Raw genomic sequence first — 25,601 nt, 5'->3', positions numbered from 1 at the left:
GCTTTGTACCGCTGAGCATTTGCACTGCTTTGCCTGAGCCAGAGCTCGAAAGAGAGAGAAGAAAAGAAAAGGGATTACTGTGGGGTTTTGTAGAGCTGATTTGACTGTAAGATTATCCACAAGCCTAAAAATATTTACATACCACTTGCTTAAAAATCTGTCCAGTATGTCTATTTGTTTAACCAGCATTGATTACCTAAATCAGCTCCTTCTGGTAAGAGACAATTCAGTGTTTGGTTAATTTCCAAGATTCAAACATTTTGCTTTAAATTACTGAAATTCATACAGAAACATGTTCATGCTGGTTTGCCTGTGCAGTGTTATGGAATTACGCACACTGCGCCGGGAGCAGAATCGGGGGCAGGTGAAGTGGTTGGTGCTGGCACCAAAACACCACAGCCCCGAGTTGAGCAGAGAGGGAACGGTGGGAGAACAGAAACCAAATCCAACTCTGCAAAACCCCTGAAACTGAATCCAACTCTGCAAAACCCCTGAAACCAAATCCAACTCTGCAAAACCCCTGAGCGCGTCTTTCCAATCTGACCCTGGTATGTGGGTAAGGGAGCTTAAGCATGTGCTGGAAGTGAAGCGCATGCTGTAATGCTGCCCTAATAGGGATGTTTTCCCTGATCAAAGGTCTTTGAGAGGAGAAACAGAGAGGGGAAAATAAAATGTGAGTTCAGTTGTTGAAATAAAAATCAAAGTTGAGCAATAAAAGCTTCATTCTCAATGGTTCACCTGTGCTGGATAGAAGATGTTCAGATATTGCATTCCAAGCTCCGCAGAGCACTGAGCCAGAGGAGGTTCTGTTGAACGGGGTTTTTCTGGCTTGTATCTCCAGATAATGTGGAAATTCCAGCTTGCAGGTCTGCAGAGCTCAGGCGGCTCTGTCTGGAGGTTCCTCGCTGGCAACGTTCAGAGCAGGGGCTGTTGCTGGTACAAACTGGAACACAGGACATTCCACTTAAATAAGAGAAGAAACTTGTTTCCAGTGAGGGTGTCAGAGCCTGGCCCAGGCTGCCCAGGGGGGTTGTGGAATCTCCTTCTCTGCAGACATTCCAACCTGCCTGGACACCTTCCTGTGTAACCTCATCTGGGTGTTCCTGCTCCATGGGGGGATTGCACTGGGTGAGCTTTCCAGGGCCCTTCCAACCCCTGACATTCTGTGACTTTGCAGAGCTGTTGAACTGACATGCAGGGAGTGCGTCCTGGCCTGGGGAGGGTTGTTGTCCCCAGCTGTGGGTCACCGGGGATGACCCAGACCAGAGCAATGCTGGCTGCATGAGGCTGTGACACCAGCGAGCAGGAATGTCGATTACACCTTAGATTGTGTGACAGGGAAGTCCCTGAGCAGGCACGTCCGCAGCGCTCGGCACCTGCGCTCGTGGCTGCTCTGCCAGCTGGTGCCCGCCCGCCCAGGTGTCTGCCGTGTTAATCCTCAAATCAAATAATCAACTGCTGGATAATCGACTCTCTTCACATCCAGCTAAATATGTGCATAACTTGAGGGAGGCTGAGAGCTGTGACAGTGGTGCTGGTTTAGGGAACCGCAGCGGGTGCTGAAGGATTTGGGGAGTTTTGCCGGCATTTCTTCTGGTCACAACCTCACTTGAAGCAAGCTCTGCCGGTTCAGAATAAGGGCTGTGAGCAGCAGAGGTGGAAGGACGTTCATGGGAGCAAAGCAAAGCATGACCTCCATTCCCACAGGTGCCTCAGGAACTTGTTTCCCTGTCCCAATTCACCGCCACACTTGTTCAACATTGGGTTTAAATTTTGATGTAAAAAAAGTTTGATAAAAGTTAGTTTGAAATATTCTGGCAAACCTGTAATGTGGGAATAGGGAGATGGCTCCTCATTTCCCTGCCTAACTCATTGAAAAATGGCAAATGGAAATTGTGAGTTGAGTTGTAGAGCTCCCTGATGTAAGATAATATTAAGGTAAAAAAGACCTTAGGAGGGTTCAGAGGATTATTAGACAGTTATAGGAATAATAAAAATGTTATCACAGTTGGAGCAGGTGGGATTACCAGTTTGCTAGAGGGAGCAACCCTCAAGGTTTGTTCTATTAACCAGGCTCTCGCTGGGAGGGCTCGGAGGAGTGTTCCTTGCGTGCAGGTTGTGACCAAGTGCTGCCTGCGCAGCATCCGCTGCATCTGTAACTCAGGCGAGCCAGAAAGCAAATACTGTAATAAATGGACCGTTGGCTTGACGCACCACGCGTGACCTCCCTACCTGCCCTGGAATAGCCTCTCGTCTGTTTTCTGATGTAACGTGGTGATGTATTTTGCCAAGTCGACGCTCACCCGGGTGCCGTCTGGAGAGGGAAGATCAATGCGAAACTGTTTATTTAGAGGAAACAGTCGTGATTAATGGTACAAACTGTTTATACATGTGAAGAGTCTTTGCTCTTCGGGCTGGGAGAGCAGCTGCTGAGGCTGTTGGGGCTGTGGGGTGAGCGCCGGGTTCCTGCCCCGCCGTGGGGAGCAGCTCTGGGCGCAGCCGTGTGCCGCAGACCGGAGATCCCACGTGACGGCTGAACAAACTTATGAAATAACAATTGAGGATGATTATATTGGTCCCAAGGATTAGCACAGCGGGTAGCCGTGTTGGCACAGGCAGGGTTTGGGCTGCAGGATAAGCACACATTCTTTTTATTATTGCGGCTAACAGGAATCTGCCAGACTTTGAAGCACAGAAAAGGCTCACTGGCCACCTGTGAGCTAATCACATGGATTTGCCTCATTCTGTATTTCAGCTCACTTGGAGCCTGTAATCTAATTTCCAAACAGAGATGAGAAGAGCGAACAATTCATTTTCTACTTTGCATGGCTGGGCTGGTAAACTTTTAATCCTTTTAGAATTACAGCTCCTTGCAACATGGAGGCAACACCACAAAGTCCTGCGTGTGAGGCTGGAGTCTTTGAATGCACCAGTTGCAGACAATAATTAGCGTCCGCAAGGCACAGCATGAAGCAAAATAAAAGTTAGGAGCATAAGACATTTTTCAAATGGTAGTTTGAAGCATACACAGGCTAACAGTTTCAGTTTGTACAGAAAATCCTTGCCATTTGGGCTGCAAAAGTACCTGCAGCAGTCAGGGTTCTCTTCAGCTTAAGGTTTTGCACCTCAATGCTGATCTCCTTTCTGCATTAGAACACTGTCATCTCAATCTCATGTCCTACCAGCTAATTAACCGTATCATAGTTAGAATGGAAGTACATGTGGGGCAGATTTGGCTTTAATCTCGTCTTCATTGCTCACCAGAGGATATTTATTATATTTAGATTTTTAAGATAGGTGCTGAGCTGACATTAGGTTGGGGGTGCCTGTATCTACTAAAAGCCCGATTTTTGCTCATGCTGTTCTGTTCTCATTAAGGACGGGTCAATCCGTGAGTGTATAGTACAGATGAGCGCTGCCGGTTCTGATGTGCAAAGGCACCAATTCAAGGTCCTTTCAGTGATCTGTATGGACAGTGCATGGATAATCCATGGAGATGCCCGGTTGGCAGGACACATTGCAGCCTGTTATTCCTCCAGGTCTGCTGGAGGGCAGGCACTGTGCTCAATGAGTCAACACTCCTGTCAAAAATCCTATTGCATAGACTCCTCCTGTATGTATTTTATAAGGAAAAGACCCCTAATGTCATGGATAAACGTAGTGAGAGTAGTTGAGCTGATTTGAGTACAACATGAATCACAGAAGGCATAGTACGGAGCAATTAGGATACAACGGGCCCTTTGCTGTCCCAAAATTTACCTGGCCAGGAACGACCAACTGTCCTGAGGTCTGTGAAACCAAAGCTGGACACCAGCAAAGCTTTTCCCGTTAACATCGATACAGATTGATGGGCACAAACCAGCATCTCTTCTAGTTTAATTTCTAGAAAATCTTCTAATTCCGCTACCACTGTCTCACATGGAAGGAATTTGGTACATGTTGTTACATTTTCCTATAAAGAACACCTTTCAGTAGTTACTGTCTCAAAGTAATGAAACATAAAACAGAGTGGTAGGTCTCCAGTTAAGTTCCAGGTATATGTTTAAACCTGTTCATTAATTTGGTGCTTTTTTTCTCCCGTTGTAAAGCCATGGGATGTGTTTTAGCCAAATGCAATAAATTAATACATTAGTAGACACGTATAACTGACACATTTAATGACCCTGTATTGATAAGTAACATTGAAATCTTATGTCTACATATATCGATACGACCCAGACTAGAGGAATTCTGCCTGCGTGATCCTACCTTAGAGCAGACGGTTGGAGAATATCCATCTTTTTTCTCTGCAGTGTTGAAAATACAAGCAAAATAATGCCAAGCATAAGAATAATGTAAAGCGATGGTGATTGGTGGAGTTGTGATGTATAAGCTCAGTGAAGCTTTCCTGTAGACACTAATGAGCGAAAATAGTTGTAATTAAAAGCGGGTGTTGTCATGGTCATGCTGAGCTTCATCTTAGTGTTAGCAAGAGAGCCACTGGAGTTTTTAAGCTCTCTTCTTATATTGACATAATGCCTTTAAAAACAGAATAGAAAATTGTTGGTTTTAAGGAACAAATTCACAGAGGAACCGGTGGTGTGTGTCTGGTGAGTTATGGATACGGCACCTCTCAGGGGGAATGGATGTGTTATTTTTCCGTATAAACATATCACACAGATCTCTTTTGTCCTTCATATATTAAACTGAGCTGTCATGCTAAATTCGAGCAGTGTTCATAAGGTGATACTTTTCAAGCTGCTCTTGAAAGCCAGTTTTGTTCAAGCTCGTTCATGTAATCCTGTCACATACGAGCAGGATGAGCCGCTGTCATGAGCATTTGAGGGGATACTGCAACTACATGGGAAGGCAAATCAATAGTAAGGAAGGGAGGGCAGTGAATAAGCCCAACGTATTTTTCTTCCCTTGTGCAGTGGTGGGTTTAACCTTGTGCTGGGGTTATCTGGTCATGGCCAAAAGAGGAGAGGTGAAGGTGCCTTTCTGAAGCCAAACCAAAGTGATGTTGGACCAGACAGATCTTTGCAAGTGCCGACTCCTCTGAGGGATGCCGGGTTGTGCTGTTGTGTCTTGGCCCGACTCTCTGGGGGTTTCATCTCTGCTCTCAGCAGTTTCTCTCTGCTGAGCCGGTTGGGTTGCACGACCCAGGGACAGGTTTGGGGACAAGAACAGGCAGCCCGTCCTCTTCTCCACGCACCGGCCAAGGAGACGCACACAGCACCAGCTTGGCTTGTGTCTGCAGAGCGACTCAATGTGCTTTAACAGCGCTTGCGCTGTCACGGAGGGAGATTCGGTCTGGGAAGTTTTAAAGAGAGGGATGTTGTCTCACTGAGCTGGTTTAATTCCTTTGAAGTGTCAAAGCCGCAAACATTCACATTGCTTTAATTGATCCAGGCTTGCAGGAGACCTTGGGAAGATCTGAGGAAAAGGCTACTGTGGAAACTCAGTTGCTGCAAAGCAAGAACCAAGGGATTCTTACCAATAAAATGTAGCTGAAGAAAGGAAAGCAAAGAGTTGTTTTCATCACTATCTGTTTGTGATGTGGTGTTGGTTTAAGGGCATGATTCCTCTGTCCCGAGTTGGTCAATGTGAAAGACAGGAGGGCAAACAGCAGCAGTTACACCTGATCTAAGGGTGTCTATGGTACTTGGAGCTGGAAAAGGCTGTCGGAAACCACAGAGAAACCTCATCAGGCTGGGAGAACAGGGACTGAAGGTCAGTCTGGACATGTTAAACCACAAAATGCAGGTGCCTGTAGAATTCACAGGGCTCTGGAGTAGCCAGGACAGGTCAAGACAAGCTGGGTGTTACTAGACATGGTTTAACGCTGGCCTTCCCTCGCATCTGCACCTTCATACAATGTGAGTGAGGAATCGGGTGGGGAATAATACAGTGGGGATGAAAATGCATTGGGTTAAATGAGTGGTTGGGGTACTGAGGGCTGGGCAGAGCGGGTCAACCGCTTCCTGAAGGTGTTGGAGAAGCTGAGACGTGCGAGGGGTAGCAGAAAAAATAATAACAGAGTGATCAGGCAGGTGGGAAAGGTCTTGTAGGAAGAAAGACTGGGAAGATAGTTATAGAGGAGATACGAGGGGAAATGATTTTGTAAAGGAATGGGTGATGCCAATGGTTTGTAGGGAAGTCTTTTTCTCACAGACTTGGAAGAACCAAGCGGAATTAAAAGGTGAGAAATAAGAACATTGTGGAAGGAATATTTTCAGATGACATACTAAGAAATTTACTGCTGAACTTGAGAATACTCAGAAGGGACTTGAGATTTATGTGCATAACAAGCCCACGGTTGTTATCACAATTCTAGAAGATCTTGGAAGAAAACCCCAGGCTTTTGGGTATAAGCCAGTCTTAGCAGAGATCAGCATGAGATCTGCTGGGTTGGACACGTTGTTTTACAATCCGGCTGCGAGATTTTTACACCTGTTTTGGAAAAATCTTGTGCTGGCTGCAGTCAGTGTTAGGACACATGGACCAGATTTAATAAGGTGATTTCCATTTTTCTGTGGAATTAGGTGTGCTTTATGAATATTGTGATTACAAGGTCTGGATTTATTTACGTAAAACACAGCATTGATACAGGAAGCTAAAGCTCTTCGTGCTCAAACCTATTTTTATCAAAAAACATCCCCCAAGGACTTTGTCAGCGCCACTTCCCACGTGGGGTTTGCCGGCTTCAGCAAACACTGCGGTGCTGCTTCTGGCTGCTCAGTGCTTCAGGGTTACGTCGTTAATGATGTCATTTATTGTTTCCTAACTGGAAAAGTTAGGAAACCAAGAGATTTTTTTCCCTATTGGAAATACCCCTTTGGCTCTGCATGTGTATGCTGAAGCAGGATGGAGTTTTCGTGGTGTTTCTCCAGGCTCTGGTAGCATGTTACAATTGCATGCGTCTATTCCTTTTAAGTAAAATATGATGATTTCTGAGAGAAGGGTGTTTGAGTGTTCTATACTTCACTTTCCTCTAGAAAGCTCTATCCCCATCCTTTCTTACTAAGAGGCACTTAAAGAGAAATCAAACATGAAGTGCTTTCAGTATTATACTCCCAGTGTACAGGATGTCAGAATCACATTTATGGCGTGTGTTCTGTTTAACAGCTGAATGAAATAAATTGTTTCATGTACAATATTGGAGGACTCAGCCTTCTCCAATCAAGGCCAGAAGCAGCTCAATGACTGGAGAATTGTCAACATCTTGTGCAATTCCACCGAGTGCTGCTTTTCATTGATCTGCAACTTTATTGTTGACAATTAAGTCCATTTCAACGCAGAAGATGAACATTTTTAACAGGAGGTAGCAGAATCTTTTGTCCTGAATGATTTTCTTCTCTGTTTTATAATGAAGTACAAAGTGTGTCACCAGTCCTGCTGTTCAGTTGTACTAAATACCTGCTTACAGTGGAATAACTGGTGTCAGCAGATGACAGAGCCGCTCATAACGATGCCTTCAAATGTATGGGTTTGATTTGCATAATCGAATACTCTGTTAGCATCCTTGGAGATCAGGATGAAGGATGACCGTGTGCTAAAAATAAAAATAGTGTTTAGCAAATTCTGTGTATCCAGTAGAGCAGATGAATTGCTTTGGGGCCTGGATGCTGGCTGGTACACCCAGCAACCTCCTCCCTGCTTCGCAGTAATAGTTTCTGTCATCTGCCTTTATTATCCAAATGTTGCGTTGACCAACGTCTGCTCAATATGGAATGTACAATCAGGTCTGAAATCTGATTAATTATTTCAAACCTTGTAAAATGCTTGTTGAATATTCCTGGCCGGGCCAGTGGTCAGCGGGATATACGTTCTCTGCTTTCCACTGACTTCAGAGAAGTTACGACGTTGGTATCAGTTGTGACAGTTTGTCCCAGTTGCCCGTTTATCCACGTTAAAACTGAATAAAATTGGGTTTATATTTTTTGAAAGATGTAAAATTTTTTCTCTTGCATTAAGAAGTTTGCAGAATATTTTAGTTAGGCAGAGGTAATATTGTCAAGAGAAGAGTTAAACTTTTCAGAGTAGTAAAAGAAAATGAATGCTATTTTTAAATTCAATAATAATGCCATCAGATGAAGTTGGCTCATTTGCTTCTTTAGCTGCTGAATGGAATTGAATTCCTATGATATATAAACTCAGAAAGTTGTGTAGTTTGGTTGTCTGTGTCTTAGTGACACAAAGGGGTGTTTTCCTCTTAGTTTTTACACTGGGCTAGTCAGTCTCCATTCTGAAATAACGTGATGTGCAAAGACGTACTGGTAGGAAAAGAGTAATCTTGTACGTATGACCTTGAAGTGCTGTTGATGAAGACTTGAGCCCTCCTTATGAAACACTAATTGGTAGCGTTCATCACTGTTGTGGGATTTCAACTCCCTAAGTAGATACTGTGGGATGAAGAATTCTTTCTGATTTATATATCATAATTATCAGCCGTGCAGGGCTGCCTGTACTGGGCACCTTGGGGTCACAGATACTTTGGAGTTTAGCATAGGGGCGATGGTGTGAGAGAGAGGGAGAAACACTGCACACACCTTCAGTGTTTGACATTTGGAATAACATTATCTTAGTAAATACAGCATCTTCTAAGCGATGAACTAACAGGAGTGGTACTTAAGGGGCTGCGTAATGAAGATGTAAGCAGCGGCCAGAAATCCCCAGAGGACAGCAGGATCCATAGCCCTGTTCTCCGGGGAGGAGCAGCCTCCCCAGCACAGAGCTGCTGAATCAATGGCACACACAAGAGACACTAAAAATACCCGGTGAAAAGATGTAATGAATGCACGGCGTGCAGGGTGTTCCCCAGAGCGGGGACGCTTCACCTCTGCGGGATTCTCAGACCACCTACTGGGGATTCACCTTGTAGGGAGTTTCTAATGAGAAGGAAAGCCCTGAAAGCCATAATTATTATGCCTTTCTGTTAAAAAACCCAAAATGTTGTAACTCATACACCTGTAAGGACTAGGAATATAGATCCACTTGTTTCTGAACAAATTGTTGCTCATTTCTTTCCTCCCTGAGGACCTGCCTTAACAGGTGTGGTGATCACAGTCTAACTTTTAATAATGTTTGACCAAACAGGATGGATCCAAAGATTTAATGCAAACGGAGTTTCCTTTCTTTATAACCTGCAATTTACTTGCAATGAGATAGAACTTAGGTATACACAGAGTAATTATTTTTATTCCTCTGGAGTCCCACTGTTGTCCCCATAGTTTGCTGATCCGAATTCGAGGAGGAGCCCCTGTGCCAGTTCAGATTGCGTACTCAGAAGTGATTGAAGTACATCCTCATCAAATAAGTCTGTTTACGTTTCTTCTTCTCTTTACCTCCTTTTTACCCCGAAAAGGGCTTTTCCCTTTTAGGAAAATAGTCTGCAAACTATTAATAAAATGTGAACTCCAGGTTACCAGGCTGCTCGCCATGGTACAGGGCCTGTAAAACTCTCAGTAACATGAGCCTGACTTACTTTGCTGGGATCTCTGCATTACATGAAACCCCAGTGATGACCCATTTCTGCCAGGCTTAAACCTGGCTGAAGAATGAGTAAAGTTTCCCCGTCTTAAGATTATTTTGAACCCTGCATACTTTCCATTAACCCCATACATTCATTATTATTAAAGGGATGGAAACCTAAAGTAATTCCATGACCAGCTAAACTGAAAAAACATGGGTTTCTACTAATATGTGTTGTAAGGTTTAGACTTTGTGTAATAAGGCCCAGAGCTCACATTGCGTTTGTTCCCTCAGTGGCTCAGTAAGGAAGTGATCACGGAGTAACAGTAATAGAAAATGGTGTTGCTACACAAGGTCTCTACCAAGTGGTTTATTTTGAGGAGAGTTATTGGAAGAAGAAGGTGAGAGGCAGATGCACATACTCACATGCAAAGGTTGTTGTCCAGTTCTCATGTCTTTAAGAAAAACGTATTCAAGACTAATCATGTTGCTTTCTCAACTTCTTCGGCCATTGTTCTGAAAAGTAACATCAAAAATTAACATCGCTGAAAGAAAAATTGAGGCAAAAATAGATTATTTCCCTTAACCTCTTTGTTCTGTTCATTTGGCAGCCCAGGTAATGGAGATGTTGTAGTAAACATGTAATAGTAATTAGAGATGAAGGGATGCGCCTAGAAAAGCAGCAGCTGGCGGTGCAGCCTGGCTTCTTGCGGAGCTCCTCTCGTGCTGTGGCAATTTGTGCTTACATGAGTCAGTAGATAATTTCAGAGGATTTTACCTGATCATTTAGGGTCTGACTTTGCTAAATACACCTACAGATTATTTACCTACGCTTACAAATTTATCAGCGCTGTTTGATGGCCCCAAATCTTGGGGCCGTGCGATTATTGTGCAAAGCTAATTTTTTCTAAAAATCAAGGAAATGCTACATGGTTGCATGGGAAAGCTGAGAAATGAATCCCTGGGAGACAAGAGCCAGGAGGCAAGTCCGGAGGTTGTATGTTGTGCTACAGAGACAGAACAAAGCAAAGCACAACCCCTCCTGGTATTTCCCTGGGGCAGAGGTGGGGATTTTGGGGGAAATCTGACTCAAATCTTTTTAGAGCACTTGAACCACTGCTCTGAGCTGAACTTTTGTGTATTTGCTTTTTTGTATATTAATGAAGAAAACCAGAAACTTCCTCCCTGTGATAAAATAGGAAAAGTATCAGAAGAAGGACTTGAGGGTTAGGGATGCTGCTGGGAATGATGTTGGGTTTGATTTGGTTTCAGGTTGGCCTGGTCCTTGATGAAAACAAAATGTCACTGCCCAGAGCACGACTCTGGCACCGCATTGAGTTTGGTTTTGCCCATCTTGTCACATACTCAACTGTTTTCTCTCTTTTTTCTGTTGTTGCAGATAAAGAGTTAGGAGTCAGTGCATTAACTGAACATGACGACCCTGGTGCTAGGGGCCCAGCTGTCCCGAAAATATCAGGATTAGAAAGGAGCCAAGAGAAGAGCCAGGACAGCAGTAAAGACCCAATACTTGAGCCTGTGGTGCCTAAAGACCCTTGTCCTCAGGTGACGCAGCCTCTGGCCCAGCCCCAGCCGGAGCCGCAGCCCGAGGCGCCCAGCCCTGCGCTGGCCCCGCGGCCGGAGCCCCCGGCCCAGCCGCCCCCACCACCCGCGCAGGCGCCGCCAGCGCCCGAAGAAGCCGCCCGGCCCGCGCCGCAGCCGCCCCTGCAGCACCCGCCGCGGCCGCAGTCGCCGGTGCAGCCGGCGCATCCCAGCCTGCCGCCGGTGCAGCCCCATCCGGCGTCTCAGAGCCTCTCGCAGCCACTCTCTGCCTATAACAGCAGCAGTTTAAGCCTCAACAGCCTAAGGTAGGTGGACAGAAACACGTGCGTGCTAAAAGCCCATGTTTTGCAGACTTGCTGCCTCATGGTGGTGCTTCACCGTGCCTGGAGGAAGCGGAGAGGAATTAGCTAAAGGAGAGGAGTAACAGCACATTCTGTCCCATGTCTGGGAAATAAAGGGAGCTTTGTACATTTAACCTTAAGTTTTTTCCTGAAATGAGCCAGGATCACCTTATTTCTGATCTAGTGTTCTCATAAATGCTAGATATTCTCGAGTGCTTGGTTTAGTTAATGTCCTCAACTTGTACCAGGGGAGGTTTAGATCAGATATTGGGAAAAAATTCTTCCCAGAAAGGGCTGTTGGGCATTGGAACAGGCTGCCCAGGGCAGTGGTGGAGTCACCATCCCTGAAGGGTTTAAAAGGCATTTAGGCGAGGTTCTTAGGGACATGGGTTAGTGCTAGTTAGACTGTGGTTGGACTTGGTGATCCTGAGGGTCTCTTCCCAACCAAAATGATTCTAAGATTCTGTACAATAAGCATATATCCATTGTTGCCTTCTGAACTTTGTTTCCCATTTTCTGCAGGCTTTCATCTTACTAAGTCATAGCAAAAAAAAAAAAAAAAAAAATAACTTTTATTGATGCAGTGATCACTGATTTTGAGCTTCATTTGCCTGAAAACATGAATCAGAAGCAGTCATGTAGAAAGGACCTGATAATTAAGTAATGAATGCACAGGGCTGATTACTCCTTTGTGTGTCATTCCTGTGCTGTTGGAGGACAGAATATCAGCCTCTTACAGAGGGGAAAATCTGTCTTGACTTTTGGTGTGGAGAGACCACAGGAAGTAAAAGATAGTAGAAAAGGTGCAGCAGATGGTTGGAGAAAGGAGTATCACAGTGGTGTTGCTAGAAAAGCAGAATGGTAACTTACATTTGTAATGAATAATGTACATTAGCAATGTGTTTAACATGAGCCATGCATAGCTTGGTGGTTTGTGTATGTGTACGTTTGGAGCTTTTCTCTCTTCCATGCAACCGCTTAATTGCTTTTCTTTTCGTTAACAGCAGCAGCAGAAGCAGCACTCCTGCCAAGACTCAGGCCCCTCCTCCCCACATCTCTCACCATCCCTCGGCCTCGCCGTTCCCCCTGTCCCTGCCCAGCCACAGCCCCCTGCACACCTTCACGCCCACCCTCCAGCCCCCTGCGCACCCACATCACCCCAATATGTTTGCCCCTCCTACGGCTTTGCCTCCTCCACCGCCATTGACGTCAGGGACGCTGCAGGTTCCAGGACACCCAGCTGGTAGCACTTACTCAGGTAAGAGACAGATGAATCGTGGCCCCAGCGTGAGGAGCCAGTTCTCCAGCTTTAGTCAGAATTAGTCTTTTTTGGGGTTTGATGATGGCTGTTGGTTGGGTAGAGGCTGTACCCGTTGTGAGGGAGAACTTAAAGCAGCCAAACAAGAAAGCTAGAGGGCGACTTTTTACAAGGGCATGTGGTGATAGGACAAGGGGTAATAAACTGCAAGAGGGGAGATTTAGATTAGATATGAGGAAGAAATTTGTCCCCATGAGGGTGGTGAACAGGCTGCGCAGAGAAGCTGTGGATGCCCCATCCCTGGCCATGTTCAAGGCCAGGCTGGACGGGGCTCTGAGCAACCTGGTCTGGTGGAAGATGTCCCTACCCATGGCAGGATAGTCTTTAATGTCCCTTCCAACCCCAGCCATTCTATAGTTCTATGATTTGGGGTGATAGCAAAGCAAAAATCACCTAGACATACCCAATGACATTTCTTCTGCCCTGGGAATGGCTATATTCAGAAGGCTGTGCTTTTTCCACGTCTGCTGCTTCTCCTCATGGTAGAAGCACACGAGTGCTCATAATGTGCCCACAGACTCTGTGACCCCCTTAGCAAACATCTTTGCTGCAGCTGTGGTCTGTGCTCAGCGTGGATTCTCTGGCTAGGGGGAATGTCTCTGCTGGCTGGGCACACAGTGCTCCTCAGCTCAGGACTGTGTGTGTGGGGTGAGATGTAGAGATTTTTATCAGTGGATAAAATTGTGCTCTTTTATCCTTCGACTGTGGGGAGATATAACGTGTCTGTTCCTCCCAGGTCACTGAGAGAGAACTGGGGGAAGATGAAGGATTATCAGCGTTCGAGTAACATCGTTTTGGGCCGTGCAGCAGGATGTTACTCCTGTTAGCAGCAGCCCCTCGATGTTTACTCACTCCAGGTTACACGTACCTTCTCACCTATTTGGGACTATGTCCATGTCCATACCCGTTTAGGCAGAACCCTCAGGTTAATGCTGCAGTGAGGACAGGCTTGGTGAGAGAGGGGAGATGGAGGCTTTGGGTGTACATCTGAAGGAGCTTTCTTAACCCTGTACAGTGTCACAATTTACCACCAAGAAGTTCTAAATACAGTGTTGCTACCACAGCCAGAAAAAGTAAGTGGCACAAGATCTGGAAAAGTCCCTGAGGTCACAGGGCTTGTTTTGCTTGTTTTTCAGAACAAGATCTTCTCCGTCAGGAACTGAACACGCGATTTTTGGCCTCACAGAGCGCGGATCGCGGGGCCTCGCTGGGCCCGCCGCCGTACCTGAGGACCGAGTTCCACCAACACCAGCATCAGCACCAGCACACACACCAACACACACACCAGCACACCTTCACGCCTTTCCCGCACGCCATCCCACCCACTGCCATCATGCCGACGCCAGCACCGCCCATGGTGCGTACCCCAGGCAGAAATGTGAGGATAAGTAGAGCACAACTCTATTCTTTATTACAACCATTTAAGAATTTGCCCGGTTGCGGGGAAGGTGTACTCTGCTGCCCAGGTGTGGTTGGGTAGGAGAGGAAGGACTGTCCCTTCCTCACCATTGTCACCCGTGCAGTAGGTGCCGGTGGCAGTGAGGGGATGAGGGCCGAGGCTGTCGGGTGACAGAGCCCCGTGCATGGGACTTCCCCGTGCTTGGAGTGCTGCACTCTGCTGCATCCTCCTTTCTCCTGTCTCCTAAAGACCTTGTTTTGCTTTGAAGAAAGAAAAATCCCCAATTGGAAGCTAATTTTCTGCATATTTTTCCCTCTCTGTTGGTTGGCAAATAATAGAGAAGTAGTCTTCTATTTTACCAACGGAAGTAAGGCAAGGAAATATAAAGTAACTAGTTTGTGCTTTGATCCCTTTGCAGTTTGACAAATACCCTACAAAAGTTGACCCCTTCTACCGTCACAGTGTGAGTTTTACTGCTCTGTTTAAAACTGACTTGACTGCTTTTCTGTGGTGGGTTGGGATCACCACTCACTCAATGGCACAATGTCAAACCTCGCCCCAGTCATCACTCCAGGATTTACCATTATCGTTCTTGGTTGCTTTGGCTTTCGAAGGCTTGCATTCGTGGTGCTTGTTTCTGACAAAGATGCAGTATCAGCTTTTCCAATCAAAAGATCTCTTGCTCATACGGCATTTGAAGACAGGTTTGATGTGAAAAAGATGAGACAGAAGAGCTGACTGTTGGATGAAACAGGAGAGAGCAGTAATTTCATCTCTGTGTTTCAGTTGTGCCACAAACCCTTAGACTGATGTTTTTCCTAAGAAACTTGAAATGACAAACTATCATACAAATCCTTCAGGGATAGGTAATCTAATCGTTTTCCTAATATATCACATTTTGGTTTATAAAATCTGAAAACTTGTCTTATTCTTCAGATTTCAAAGGCACATCTGATCCACTGGGCTTGTTATGTTTTGAAAGCTCTATTCAATGACAGCAACATGAATCCAGCTATGCACTAGATGTGTTTAAGAGCTACCAAAAATGTTATTTGTTGAGATTAACTAATTTTTAATATTCCAATTAATTGTAAATCTTCTGCTCTTAAAGGTTTGAATGTACTGATTCATTCGCTGCTAAAATGCATTTCCTTCATCATATTGGCAGAGGCGTGTATCCGGTTGAAGATGACAAGATTTCTAAATCCAATAGCGAGATTTTGATGAGAGAAGGAGTACTGCATCAGCACTCAGAAATTGGCAAAGCACTTGGCTTTATGTGTTGGTTTTGCTTAGAAGTGGAACTGGGCAAAAAAAACTGGTTAAGATGATAATGTGGTGCTTTCTGCTGTACCGATGAAACACAGTTCCTGCCAACGGCTCACGCCTGCAGTACGCGTGAATAGTCCCATTCATTTCTGACACCTCATTTCAGTGACTTGAACTGTATGGGTGTGTTTCCAGGATCAGGGCTCTAGGAGTATTAGGCAAACATTTGAGCCTACAATAATCACTTTTCCTCAAAAGGGTAATGCTGTTCATTCGCATCATTGTTTGCAAAATTGCACTCTTATCTACATGGATTCAAAAGATATATTATCATCCATTGTGGCGTGTTGATTCAGGCAGGAACACAGAACTGGAAACAGGTACATGGACTTTGGGCAAATAAAGCGCAGAAGTCAACACTTGATAAAGGAAACATGCGAAAGTCTCACCTGTCTACACTTCTTGAATTTAGTGACAATTTAATTTTGAATTTCATGACTTTTTACAAGTCTGGCAGTTACCTGAATTGCAAAGGTCACGGTATAACCCCCTTTAAAGTGAGGCAAGGTGTCCCACAGTGTTTGCTCTGCTCCTCCCACGGCCCCTGCCCTTCCTCCAGGAGAGGTTTGTCCTTGGGAAGTGCTTGCAAAGTAACCGCTGATGTGTCTGTTGGGTATTTACCAAGCTAATACCAGATCAACAGCTACATTGGATTAACAGTCTTTCTTAAACTACAGCAAGGCCATACTAACCAGGGTATTTCAGTGATCTCTTCTATATGACTATAGATTGTATAGGTGACAGAGGAGCTGCTGGCATCAGTTTCCTGAGCAGCCACGCTACCAAAACACATATTTTTGCTGTCACAAGTGCACACCCGATGGGGCTTTTCCTATTGTAGAAATACTGTGAAACTGTGGCGCTTCCATAGACCTTTTCCTAGTGACAGGAGTTTCCACTATAGATCCACACTATCTTTAAAAAGCTGGCAATGTTTTTAAAGCTTATAAGTGAACTTTGCAGGAGAAAAGGTCTGTTTGAGAGTTAAAATCAATCTGCTTCAGGGAACACAGCTAACAAAGAAGCTCTCGCAGAGCTTGAGAACACTTTTCTTTCTTGGCATCTTCGATTTTACAGTCATTTCTGGTTTTGAGAGGGCCTTACTGTGGCACAGTGAGGTGGTACTTTTAGCTACACTTAGTGCTGGGTCTGGTTTAGTGTTAGAATGCACTTGGTCCCTGGAGAAAGCTCAGAGGGGAAAATGCAGCTGAAAAGAGAGGGATGGAAAGGAAACAGTGTCTGTGAAAGATGTTATTTTGAAAGCTGGAGGAATTTTAACTGATACAAAGAGATCCTGGAGATACAATGTTTATATTTCATTAATAATTCTGACCTTGAGGAAAGGTCACATTTAATTAACTTACCAGTTGTTATAAAACTCAAAGGAAAGCATTCCCTATTATTAGTTACAGCCAATAGAATATTAAGTATTATGTCTCTTTCCACCATTTGGAATGAGCCCATTACACACAGAATTAAATGCAGAAGACACTGGAGGATTTAAAGCACATTTTACTCATTAAAAGTTATTGTACATGAGGACATGTGTCTTTTAATGATTTCTCAAATGCCCGCAGTTCAGTATCAACTAATCTAAAAATGCTTTCTGCACCGTTGAATGGAGCAGGTCCAAATTAAATAGAACTAAAACCAGCAATAGATACATGTTGTGAAAGGAGACTTGATACCATGCTTTTAAACCGAGAAAATCTTTTGATACATCTAAAATACTGAAATATTTTCTCAGCTTTTAGCAGACATAATGTGAATATATGACCTTGCACGGCAAATTAGTGGAAGGAAAAATGATTAAGAAAAGCACATATATATGCCTGGTATAAGCAAATCCATGAAAACTCTGCGGTACTGATTTACTCTGGGATGTGATTTTCTCAGTGTTTGCCACACATCCAGTCTTTTACTTTGCCCGGTCCTGCTTCTGTTCAATTGGCCATTAACTCATTAATTTTGATCTTAAAAGTAGCCTACAGTAGATGGGGTTCTGTGCTGCGAGGTGAATTTGTATCCGCAGGTAACCCCGTTAGGTTTTGGGGTGGCAATACCAGGGGAGTGAGCAGCCACCCCCTTAGATCCTGAGGTTTCGCAGTGAGAACATATTTGTAGTGTGATGCTTTGAAGCCCTGACTCCTACCAGAAAGCGATTTTGTGTGTAATCTCAGCATTTTCCTTGGAATTAACCCCCACGGCCAGGCCACAGAGACAAGATGAGAACTGGATGTTATGATTGACTTTACTTGCTCGTTTCCCATGTATTTGTCTGTATTAGTACAGAACAGCATTTTCTTCTTTTTTTTCCCCCCTAAATTCTCTTAGAACAGAGACATTGGGATTAGTGAGGTCAGTGGAGATTGGCGATTTTTATCCTTACTAGTCTGTCTTTATAAAAACAACACCCTAATTTTTGGGGGGTTCTGCCTCAACATTTTGTTTAAATAGTAATTTGTAATGAATTTGATAGTCTTTCTGCTAATATTAGATGTGGCAGGATATCCTCTCAGACGGGCTAATGAACTAAGAATTGTGCGTATTTTCCTCATTTCCTAGAGATACTATTAAAATCCTAACGTACTAATGGAGTTTTAATGATACAGTATCCTAGAACTCATAAGGGTTTTTTTCCACTTAAAGGTAGATTTCTGAGTCTTATTTGGCTCAGGATTCTGCGTTTTCTCTTGAAACAGTTTGCAAACTGCAACCATTTAAAACCTCTATTCAATTTAAAAATAATAATTGAAAATTTTTAAAAAAATGTCTTACACTATGGCTTAATCCAGGGGACAGTTTGATGTCTTTATGATTTTGGAACTGCTTTTAAGCTCTAAACATCATGACATTTGAGAACATTCCATCGACTGCTTTAACTAACATTGTTGCAACGAGATCACTTCTTCAGCGCTGCTCAGTTTTCTCCATGTCCCATTTCCCTGCTGTTGTGTAGGAATGCTTTCGCTGCCTTCTTCAACTTCCTGCCTTCATTTGGAGTTTGAACTTGTATTTATGTCCTTCTGTCTGTCTGTTCCAGCTGTTTCACTCCTATCCTCCAGCTGTATCAGGTATTCCTCCCATGATCCCTCCAACCGGCCCCTTTGGCTCGCTACAAGGAGCGTTTCAACCCAAGGTAAGAAAGAAATTACTTGTATTTGTCACTATTCAAATATACTGGGCAACAAAGATGCTGCAGGGAGTGGAGCATCTCCCGGGTGAGGAAAGGCTGAGGGAGCTGGGGCTCTGGAGCTGGACAAGAGGACACTGAGGGGGGACTCATTAATGTTTACAGATATCTAAAGGGTGAGTGTCAGGAGGATGGAGCCAGGCTCTTCTTGGTGACAACCACTGATAGGACAAGGGGTAATGGGTTCAAACTGGAACACAGGAGGTTCCACTTAAATATGAGAAGAAACTTGTTCCCGGTGAGGGTGGCAGAGCCTGGCCCAGGCTGCCCAGGGGGGTTGTGGAGTCTCCTTCTGTGCAGACATTCCAACCCGCCTGGACACCTTCCTGTGTAACCTCATCTGGGTGTTCCTGCTTCATGGGGGGATTGCACTGGATGAGCTTTCCAGGTCCCTTCCAACCCCTGACATGCTGTGATTCTGTGATACTGGTGGTGTGAGCCAGGGTAAGTTTAGGTTTACAATGTAGCTCAGATTCTGGAGCAATTGAGATCTGAGTTACAGCCTAATTCCACAGAGGCATGTTCAGATATATCAACGTACTTTGAAAATATATATTTATAAAATGGCATAGTTAACTTTAGAAGCAATATAATTAGTTCTCAGATAGTATGCATTAATGTAAGGTCATGTAATAATCAGGTTTTAAGAAATCATGATCATTATTGTTTACTCATTTCCATAATTATCCCACAGCTCCACCACAATGAACTACACTGATTTAGTTCTCCTCTCATTTGAGATGACTGGGATAGATAAATGTGATGAGTGTGGAGTTTTTTCTTTTGTTTTCATGAAGTCACTCTTGATTTATAAGTGGGAGGAAATCATGTTCTCTAGTCTGTAGTCTTTGCAACTGAAGGCTGAAATCAGGACTTGAAATTTCTGCAGAGAAGACACCTTCTTTCTTAGATTGGCCCATCCACTGTAATGACTGAATATGTAAATTGCAGTTCATTAGTGGAATTCTTCATATGTATGGTAATCAGACTGTTAACAACTCTGTTACTTAATTGTTAGTTATACTGTAGCTGATTTCTATTTTTCTTCATTTTAACGTAGGAAGATGCTCTGTCTAAATGTCGGTTTGTTTGGGTTTTTTGTGGGGTTTTCTTTTTCCTCCTTCCCACAAAGATACATGTTGCTATATTAGCTGAGTATTTACATTCAGATTATGAGAAAAGCTTTAATGTTTTCAGCTGGTTGTTGCCTTTTCCGCATATCCATATGATAAAAGTTCATTGTGGATGGCGTTCTCATCCTTGTACAGTGACTAAAGAGGTTCCTGATGCTTTCAGGTCTGCGGTTTGAGCCAGTTCCAGTGCGTTATTAATGAGCAGCAGAGCACAAGCTCAGTCCTCCAAATTCTGCTTTAGATGCTGTATCATAAATCTGTTGCTGATCAGGTTTTCAATAGTGGGAAGATTTTCCAGTGTACACAGACACAGTTCCCTCACATCTTTTGTGTTACTCTAAGTAATGGGAAGTTGGTGGACAATGGAAGTTTGAAATCTGAGATGATAATACATGTATGGCTAAGTGGATAACGGTTATCCTTTTCTCTCTAAATGTCTATCTTCATTGCTTAGGCAATGTTAATGAAACAAAAAGTCTTATTTTTCACTTATGCATTGTGTTACTCATTAATTCTCTCTTTCCTTGTGCTATTTCTAGACTTCCAATCCTATTGATGTTGCAGCCAGACCTGGAACTGTCCCACACACCCTTCTACAGAAAGATCCACGGGTCTGTAGAAAATGTTATCTTTTCCTCCTACAAACCTTTAACGCTAGAGCTACCATCTTTGATGTGTCCAAATTAATATCCTGACATTGAAGCTTAGTCTGAACTAAGCTACAGAAGTTGTATGAGAGCAAGTTAAGCCTGATCCTTCTGTTCATCATTAGCAAAAGCAAAGAGCTGGTGTGCGATGGGTGAGCTCTTTCCGTGCTGTCAGCAGGCAGCCCCGCGAGCCCAGGGGTGAAGGCATAAAAGTCCAATTCAACGCAGAAATGTACAAACCTCCTCGAGATTTATGTTTATACTCTGTAATTGTTTTTAATGTGGGTAATGACAGTAATTCCCTTGGTTACTGTATCATTGATTGCACCGGTGAAATACAGATGCACTTTATTGATCGCTTGGCGCCTCTGGATTTTTGAGTTCTAGCGTATGTGGATAGCATTTATTGTCTCAGCACTTTGTCTTTTAGCCTTTTTCTGTTCTTTCTGAATGCCCATGGGTTGTTTGCGTGTTCGAGTTAATAGAGGTTGTTTGCAGTGAGGAACATCATGCAGTCATATTTTTAGCAGAACTCTGACAAAAGCAATGGGGAGCTCCGCTTGAAAATCCGTGTTGTGCGATGGCTCAACTTGTCCATACAGCAGAGCTCTTTTCTTTGGGTTATGCCACATTCCAATACTTTGGTTTGCTCTGAATTGGAGCTGTAGTTGAGCTTTATGCTGAAAGGATCCACGTTTTTTTGTTTCTGTTTATTCCGTCTAATTGAAGAGATAACTAGAGCCTCCCATCATTAAGTCATTTGGCTTTCTGCTCCCTTTCAACTTCTAGTGTAGTTTCGATTATTTCAGGGTGATTTATTGTGCCATCACCGAGTCTGCAAAGTACCTCTTACAACTATAAATCTCCTTTAGTATTGCATTTCAGAAGAGAAAATCCAGAACAAATGAGGAATACCCAATAAATTGAACTTATTTTCCAGCATTAATTGATGAAGTGTGAGCAGAAAAGGAGAATAAGAAAACAACCTACCTCAAAAAACAAGCCACACAGGAAAATAATACTGAGAAAACTGGGGGTTTTCTACAACTGCCATTTAACAAGATCTGTTGCAATGTGAAAAACATTTAAGGCAAAGCCATTTTGTGGCAGAGAACACACCAGGCAAGCAGGCAGTCTGAAATGGACCTTTCACCGTGGCCATTGAATGGACACAGTCACTGGTTTGCAGGAGCCCGTCTGAAACACCATTCCAGCCCGTTCCAACCCGATTTGTGGGATGAAGCCTGTGAAACCATGGCCCTGTCCACTCCCAGCCTTCTTGAGAGCTGAGTGGCTTTGAAAGATGAGAACAGAAGTTTGCCCAAAGGACAGATGTGTGTTTTTCTTCAGAGTAGTCAACCAGCCATTTTTCTAGCATTAAATCAACAAATTAACGATGATGCCAGAGGACAGAGCGCTCTGTGTGAGGCTTGTTTAGTTGCTTGTCAACACTTAGGTACAACAGCCATGGGGGAGGGAGACCGGCTCGAATACGGAGGCTAAGGACTAATTATTATCCAAAAGGGCTTCATTTGAAAGTAAAATCACACATTTTAATTTCATCTCCTAATGAAGCAATACAAATTTGTTAATTAGAGCAATTGTTTGAGTGACAGGCATGTAACCAAGCTGTCATTTCTTCTTCACAGTTGACAGATCCGTTCAGGCCCATGTTGAGGGTAAGAAATCTTCTTGTGATCGTTTGTCAAGCTCGTCTCGGTCCCCACCGGGTTAAAGCCATAGACTAATTATAAAGCAATGCTGTGTTTTACCCTGGGTATTTTACACCGTGTTTGCTGAGCAGCGCGGTCAGTCCTTCATTTTATACATCTGGTGGTCACTGGAGGAAAATCCAGAGTTTCAAAGTTGGAAGTTTCCTGCTCTTCTCATGCAATCCTCTACTATGAATGCTGGAGCTTAAATATTGATAATTCTTCTCTCGCGCTGGCTTACCAGGTTTTATGAGCCAAATCCTGCCCTGGCAGTGATCCCTTGTCATTTCACTGCAGACGGAACCATTTTGCTTCTTATTATTTACTCTGTGTTCTCAGTGTTATTCAATAGGTGCTTCCTACCCAAGTATCTTTCTGTGAAGTATAGACAGACAATCCGCTTCAGACACAAAATACTTTAGAAAGAAGGATCTAGTCTTTCAGTGTTCCAAACAGACCTTTTGGATAATTTTTCACTGTGTTCAAGAAGGTCTGTATTTTGATTGTACCAACCAAGTGAACTCATTAAATCATTAGCACAGCCGGTTTCTGTTAATAAGCAGAAGGCTTGAGTTTAGAGGAGAACGTGGCATGGGTTTTATTTTTGTGGTTTCACAGAATCACAGAATGTCAGGGATTGGAAGGGACCTCGAAAGATCATCCAGTCCAATCCCCCCACCGGAGCAGGAACACCCAGATGATAGTGCACTCTATTCCCACGTCGAAATCATTGATGAATATATCGAATAATACAGGCCCCAGCATTGCCCCCTGAGGCACTGCACTAGATCCAAGCCTCCAACTGGACTCTGCCCCATTGACCACGACTCTCTGGCTTCTTCCCTTCAGCCAGTTCACAGTCCACCTCACTACCCGCTCATCCAGACCCCACTCCCTCAGTTCAGCTGTGAGGATGCTGTGGGAGACTGTGTCAAATGCCTCACTCAAGTCAAGGTAGAGCACATCCACCACTCTGTCATCATCCATCCATCTTGTTATGTCCTCATAAAAGTCAATGAGGTTGGTCAAGCACGACTTCCCCTTGGTGAAGCCATGTTGACTGCCCCTAATGACCCTCTTATCCCTGATATGCCTTGAGACGGCTGTTTGACATAACACCTAGAAATAGAAGGCAGACCCTATGCCATATTTTGTGAAACATCTAAGTTACCAGGAGCTTGAGGAGCTTCTTGAATTCCTGTGATTATTTTTAAATCTTCAGGAATCATTAGTTGTGTTGTTAACTATAGACCCCTAAGTAACAAAGCTAGAGAAAGTATATCCTGAGTGAGTCTTTTTCAGACGAGATTTCCAGATGTCCTGGAAGTGGAGTACAAAATCAACAAAAAAACCCAAAGAGCACTCTCTGGTTCTTTCCTCCCTCTCTCTACCCCATAACTTAAAAGCACGGTGACAGGAAAGATGCAGAGAGCCTTCCCAAATGGAGTCAATTGGCTGACCTCCAATCTTTTCATTATATTTATGGGCTAAAGTTTCGGAGGTACAGACCAGCAATGATGTGAGGGAGTCAGATTCATTTTGAAAACCAGCGTGATCTTTGAAATTGTTTTCATTTTCATCTTGTGATGGAAAGGCTAGTCTCAGAATAGCTGTGCTTCTGGAAATGACCCCGATGTATGGTGGTGAAGCAATCTGGCTACGCAGAGCAGCTGCTGACTGGGAGACAGTTTCACTGATTTCAGGAACACAAACTGCATTCTCAGCCAGTGGCATCAGAAGATTGCAGGAGTGCCTAAAACCCAAGCATGGGTTTATTTGGAGAGGAGAGCAAGAAGGAACATTCCTGGATATCCAGATAAACTTCTTAGCAAGGGACAAATTCTTACATTTCTGTTTTCCCAAGAGGATTTGTGGGGGAGGCACTGGAGACCCTTTGCTTTCAGTTATCCTGGCGTGGTGAGGAATCCCCTAGACCAAAGCAGAGCTGGCAAGAGTTGCTGTAACTAGAATAAAGCATCACAGGTGCTTGAAAGTTAGTGATTCATGTTTCTCTGTTTTTTTTTTCCAGAAACCTGGAAAGTGGTGCGCGATGCATGTTCACATTGCCTGGCAGATATACCATCACCAACAGAAAGTCAAGGTCAGTCAAGTCAAGGGCACACCTGCATTTCAGATGAACTGTGCAGCACAAAGCTGTGAGATTAAGAGTTTGACTCTTGCTGGTAGGGGTTTTATGCTGTGGCTAATGCCTTGTTAATGTAACCATATGTAGCGCTATAGCATAACCTTCCATTTCATAGTGATGGCATATTGGAATTAAAAACCTAAAGGCAGAGTCTCAAAGGCATGTCTGGGATACCACGGAACAAGGACACCAGATCTTAGGTGATAACAACCAGTTTGTAGCTAGGAAGAGCTCAGGGAGTGCCTGCGAGCTACAGCATTGCTTATATTTATAGTTGAGGACACAAATGTATCGAGATTAATTCTTTTTAAGTCTGGAGAAGCTAGGCACGTGTAGCCCGTTCCTCTTACCAGTGTTCACAGACAGAAGAGAGCACAGCAAGATTTCTCCTGTCCTTGTGATGCTTTATCCAGTCTGTCTGCACAGGCTCCCATCAGTGTTTTTTCACAGCTGGCGGTTGGCACCTGTAGTGCCGGGGCTGCTCAGGCAGACACAGCCTCTCCCATGAAGTCATGTTGTCCAGACGCTGTCTCATTGCACCGAAGATAATTGTCTTTGTTATACATGCTTTGAGACTTCAAGGGTAAGGGCCATGGCAAGTTTAGGCTCTCCTGGAACCGATGTCAGACAAGAAAAAGTAATTTCTTCATTTACTAGTTAGGATATTTCTATTCTCAATTTAACTGTATTTTCATTGCACGTGGAGTCTATGGAGAAGGTTCCTTTCCCTTTATAATATTTCCACTGAAAAATTTTGTGTTCCTCTTGAAGTTTTTCAGTAAGTCGGGAAAGGTTGGTGTTCTTTGCTGTTCATACTTGTACTTTGGGAGTCAATAGCTTGTGTTAGAAAGTAAAATTAACAAGGAGTCCATAGCACTTGGCAGTCTGTGTATGCAATGGAATTGCATAAGGTAGTGCTGTAAGAATATGAAGATGTTGAACAGATACTAAAACCTGCAGCTAATAGAGTTTAAAAATAACCCTTTTAAACAAGGTTGACAGGTTAATTTGCTGCAGCAGACATATCTCTCTTCTCTGCCTCCTTATGTTTCCCTTGCTAGTGATCTTCATTCATCTTCCCATTATCAAAAAAGACAAGATTATAGACCTAGAGAGTTATATGTCCTTTTTTTTATTTTATTGAAAAGGTATTTTCTTGAAATGAAATTATTATTCCCATGCTATCTATGTCCTTCAAATCTTCCTTGATTTGATATTCAGAGAGAGGTCATACTGGTGTATTTATAACTCATAGTAAATGCCATTTTCATGCAGCCATTTCTTTTACCTCATACTTTCCTATCTTGCATGTTAAAAGACAGAAATAAAGCCCAGGGTACAGGAAAGGATGTTACTTGACTTTTTGAGGC

At 43.8% G+C, this 25,601-nt stretch overlaps 1 protein-coding gene across 2 annotated transcripts in view; it reads left to right on the top strand.

Moving 5' to 3' along the window:
• Positions 1–25,601, top strand: part of AUTS2 (activator of transcription and developmental regulator AUTS2) — a gene marked incomplete at both ends in the record, with an annotated part of 710,546 nt that overhangs the window by 675,077 nt on the left and 9,868 nt on the right. The window contains 8 exons of one of the 2 annotated variants that reach the window (XM_080357100.1): positions 10,853–11,318; positions 12,359–12,612; positions 13,809–14,029; positions 14,490–14,534; positions 18,444–18,539; positions 20,266–20,337; positions 22,023–22,052; positions 24,115–24,186. In XM_080357100.1, the coding sequence (XP_080213226.1) occupies positions 10,853–11,318; positions 12,359–12,612; positions 13,809–14,029; positions 14,490–14,534; positions 18,444–18,539; positions 20,266–20,337; positions 22,023–22,052; positions 24,115–24,186 (1,256 nt within the window). The remainder of the gene's footprint in view (positions 1–10,852; positions 11,319–12,358; positions 12,613–13,808; positions 14,030–14,489; positions 14,535–18,443; positions 18,540–20,265; positions 20,338–22,022; positions 22,053–24,114; positions 24,187–25,601) is intronic. The other variant, XM_080357101.1, reaches the window with a different exon arrangement.

The sequence above is a fragment of the Nesoenas mayeri genome, assembly GCF_963082525.1.
Source record: "Nesoenas mayeri genome assembly, chromosome: 20".
In the NCBI taxonomy this organism is placed as follows: Eukaryota; Metazoa; Chordata; class Aves; order Columbiformes; family Columbidae; genus Nesoenas; species Nesoenas mayeri.
Note: the sequence above shows the minus strand (reverse complement) of the source record. Positions and strands in the feature narration are given on the sequence as shown.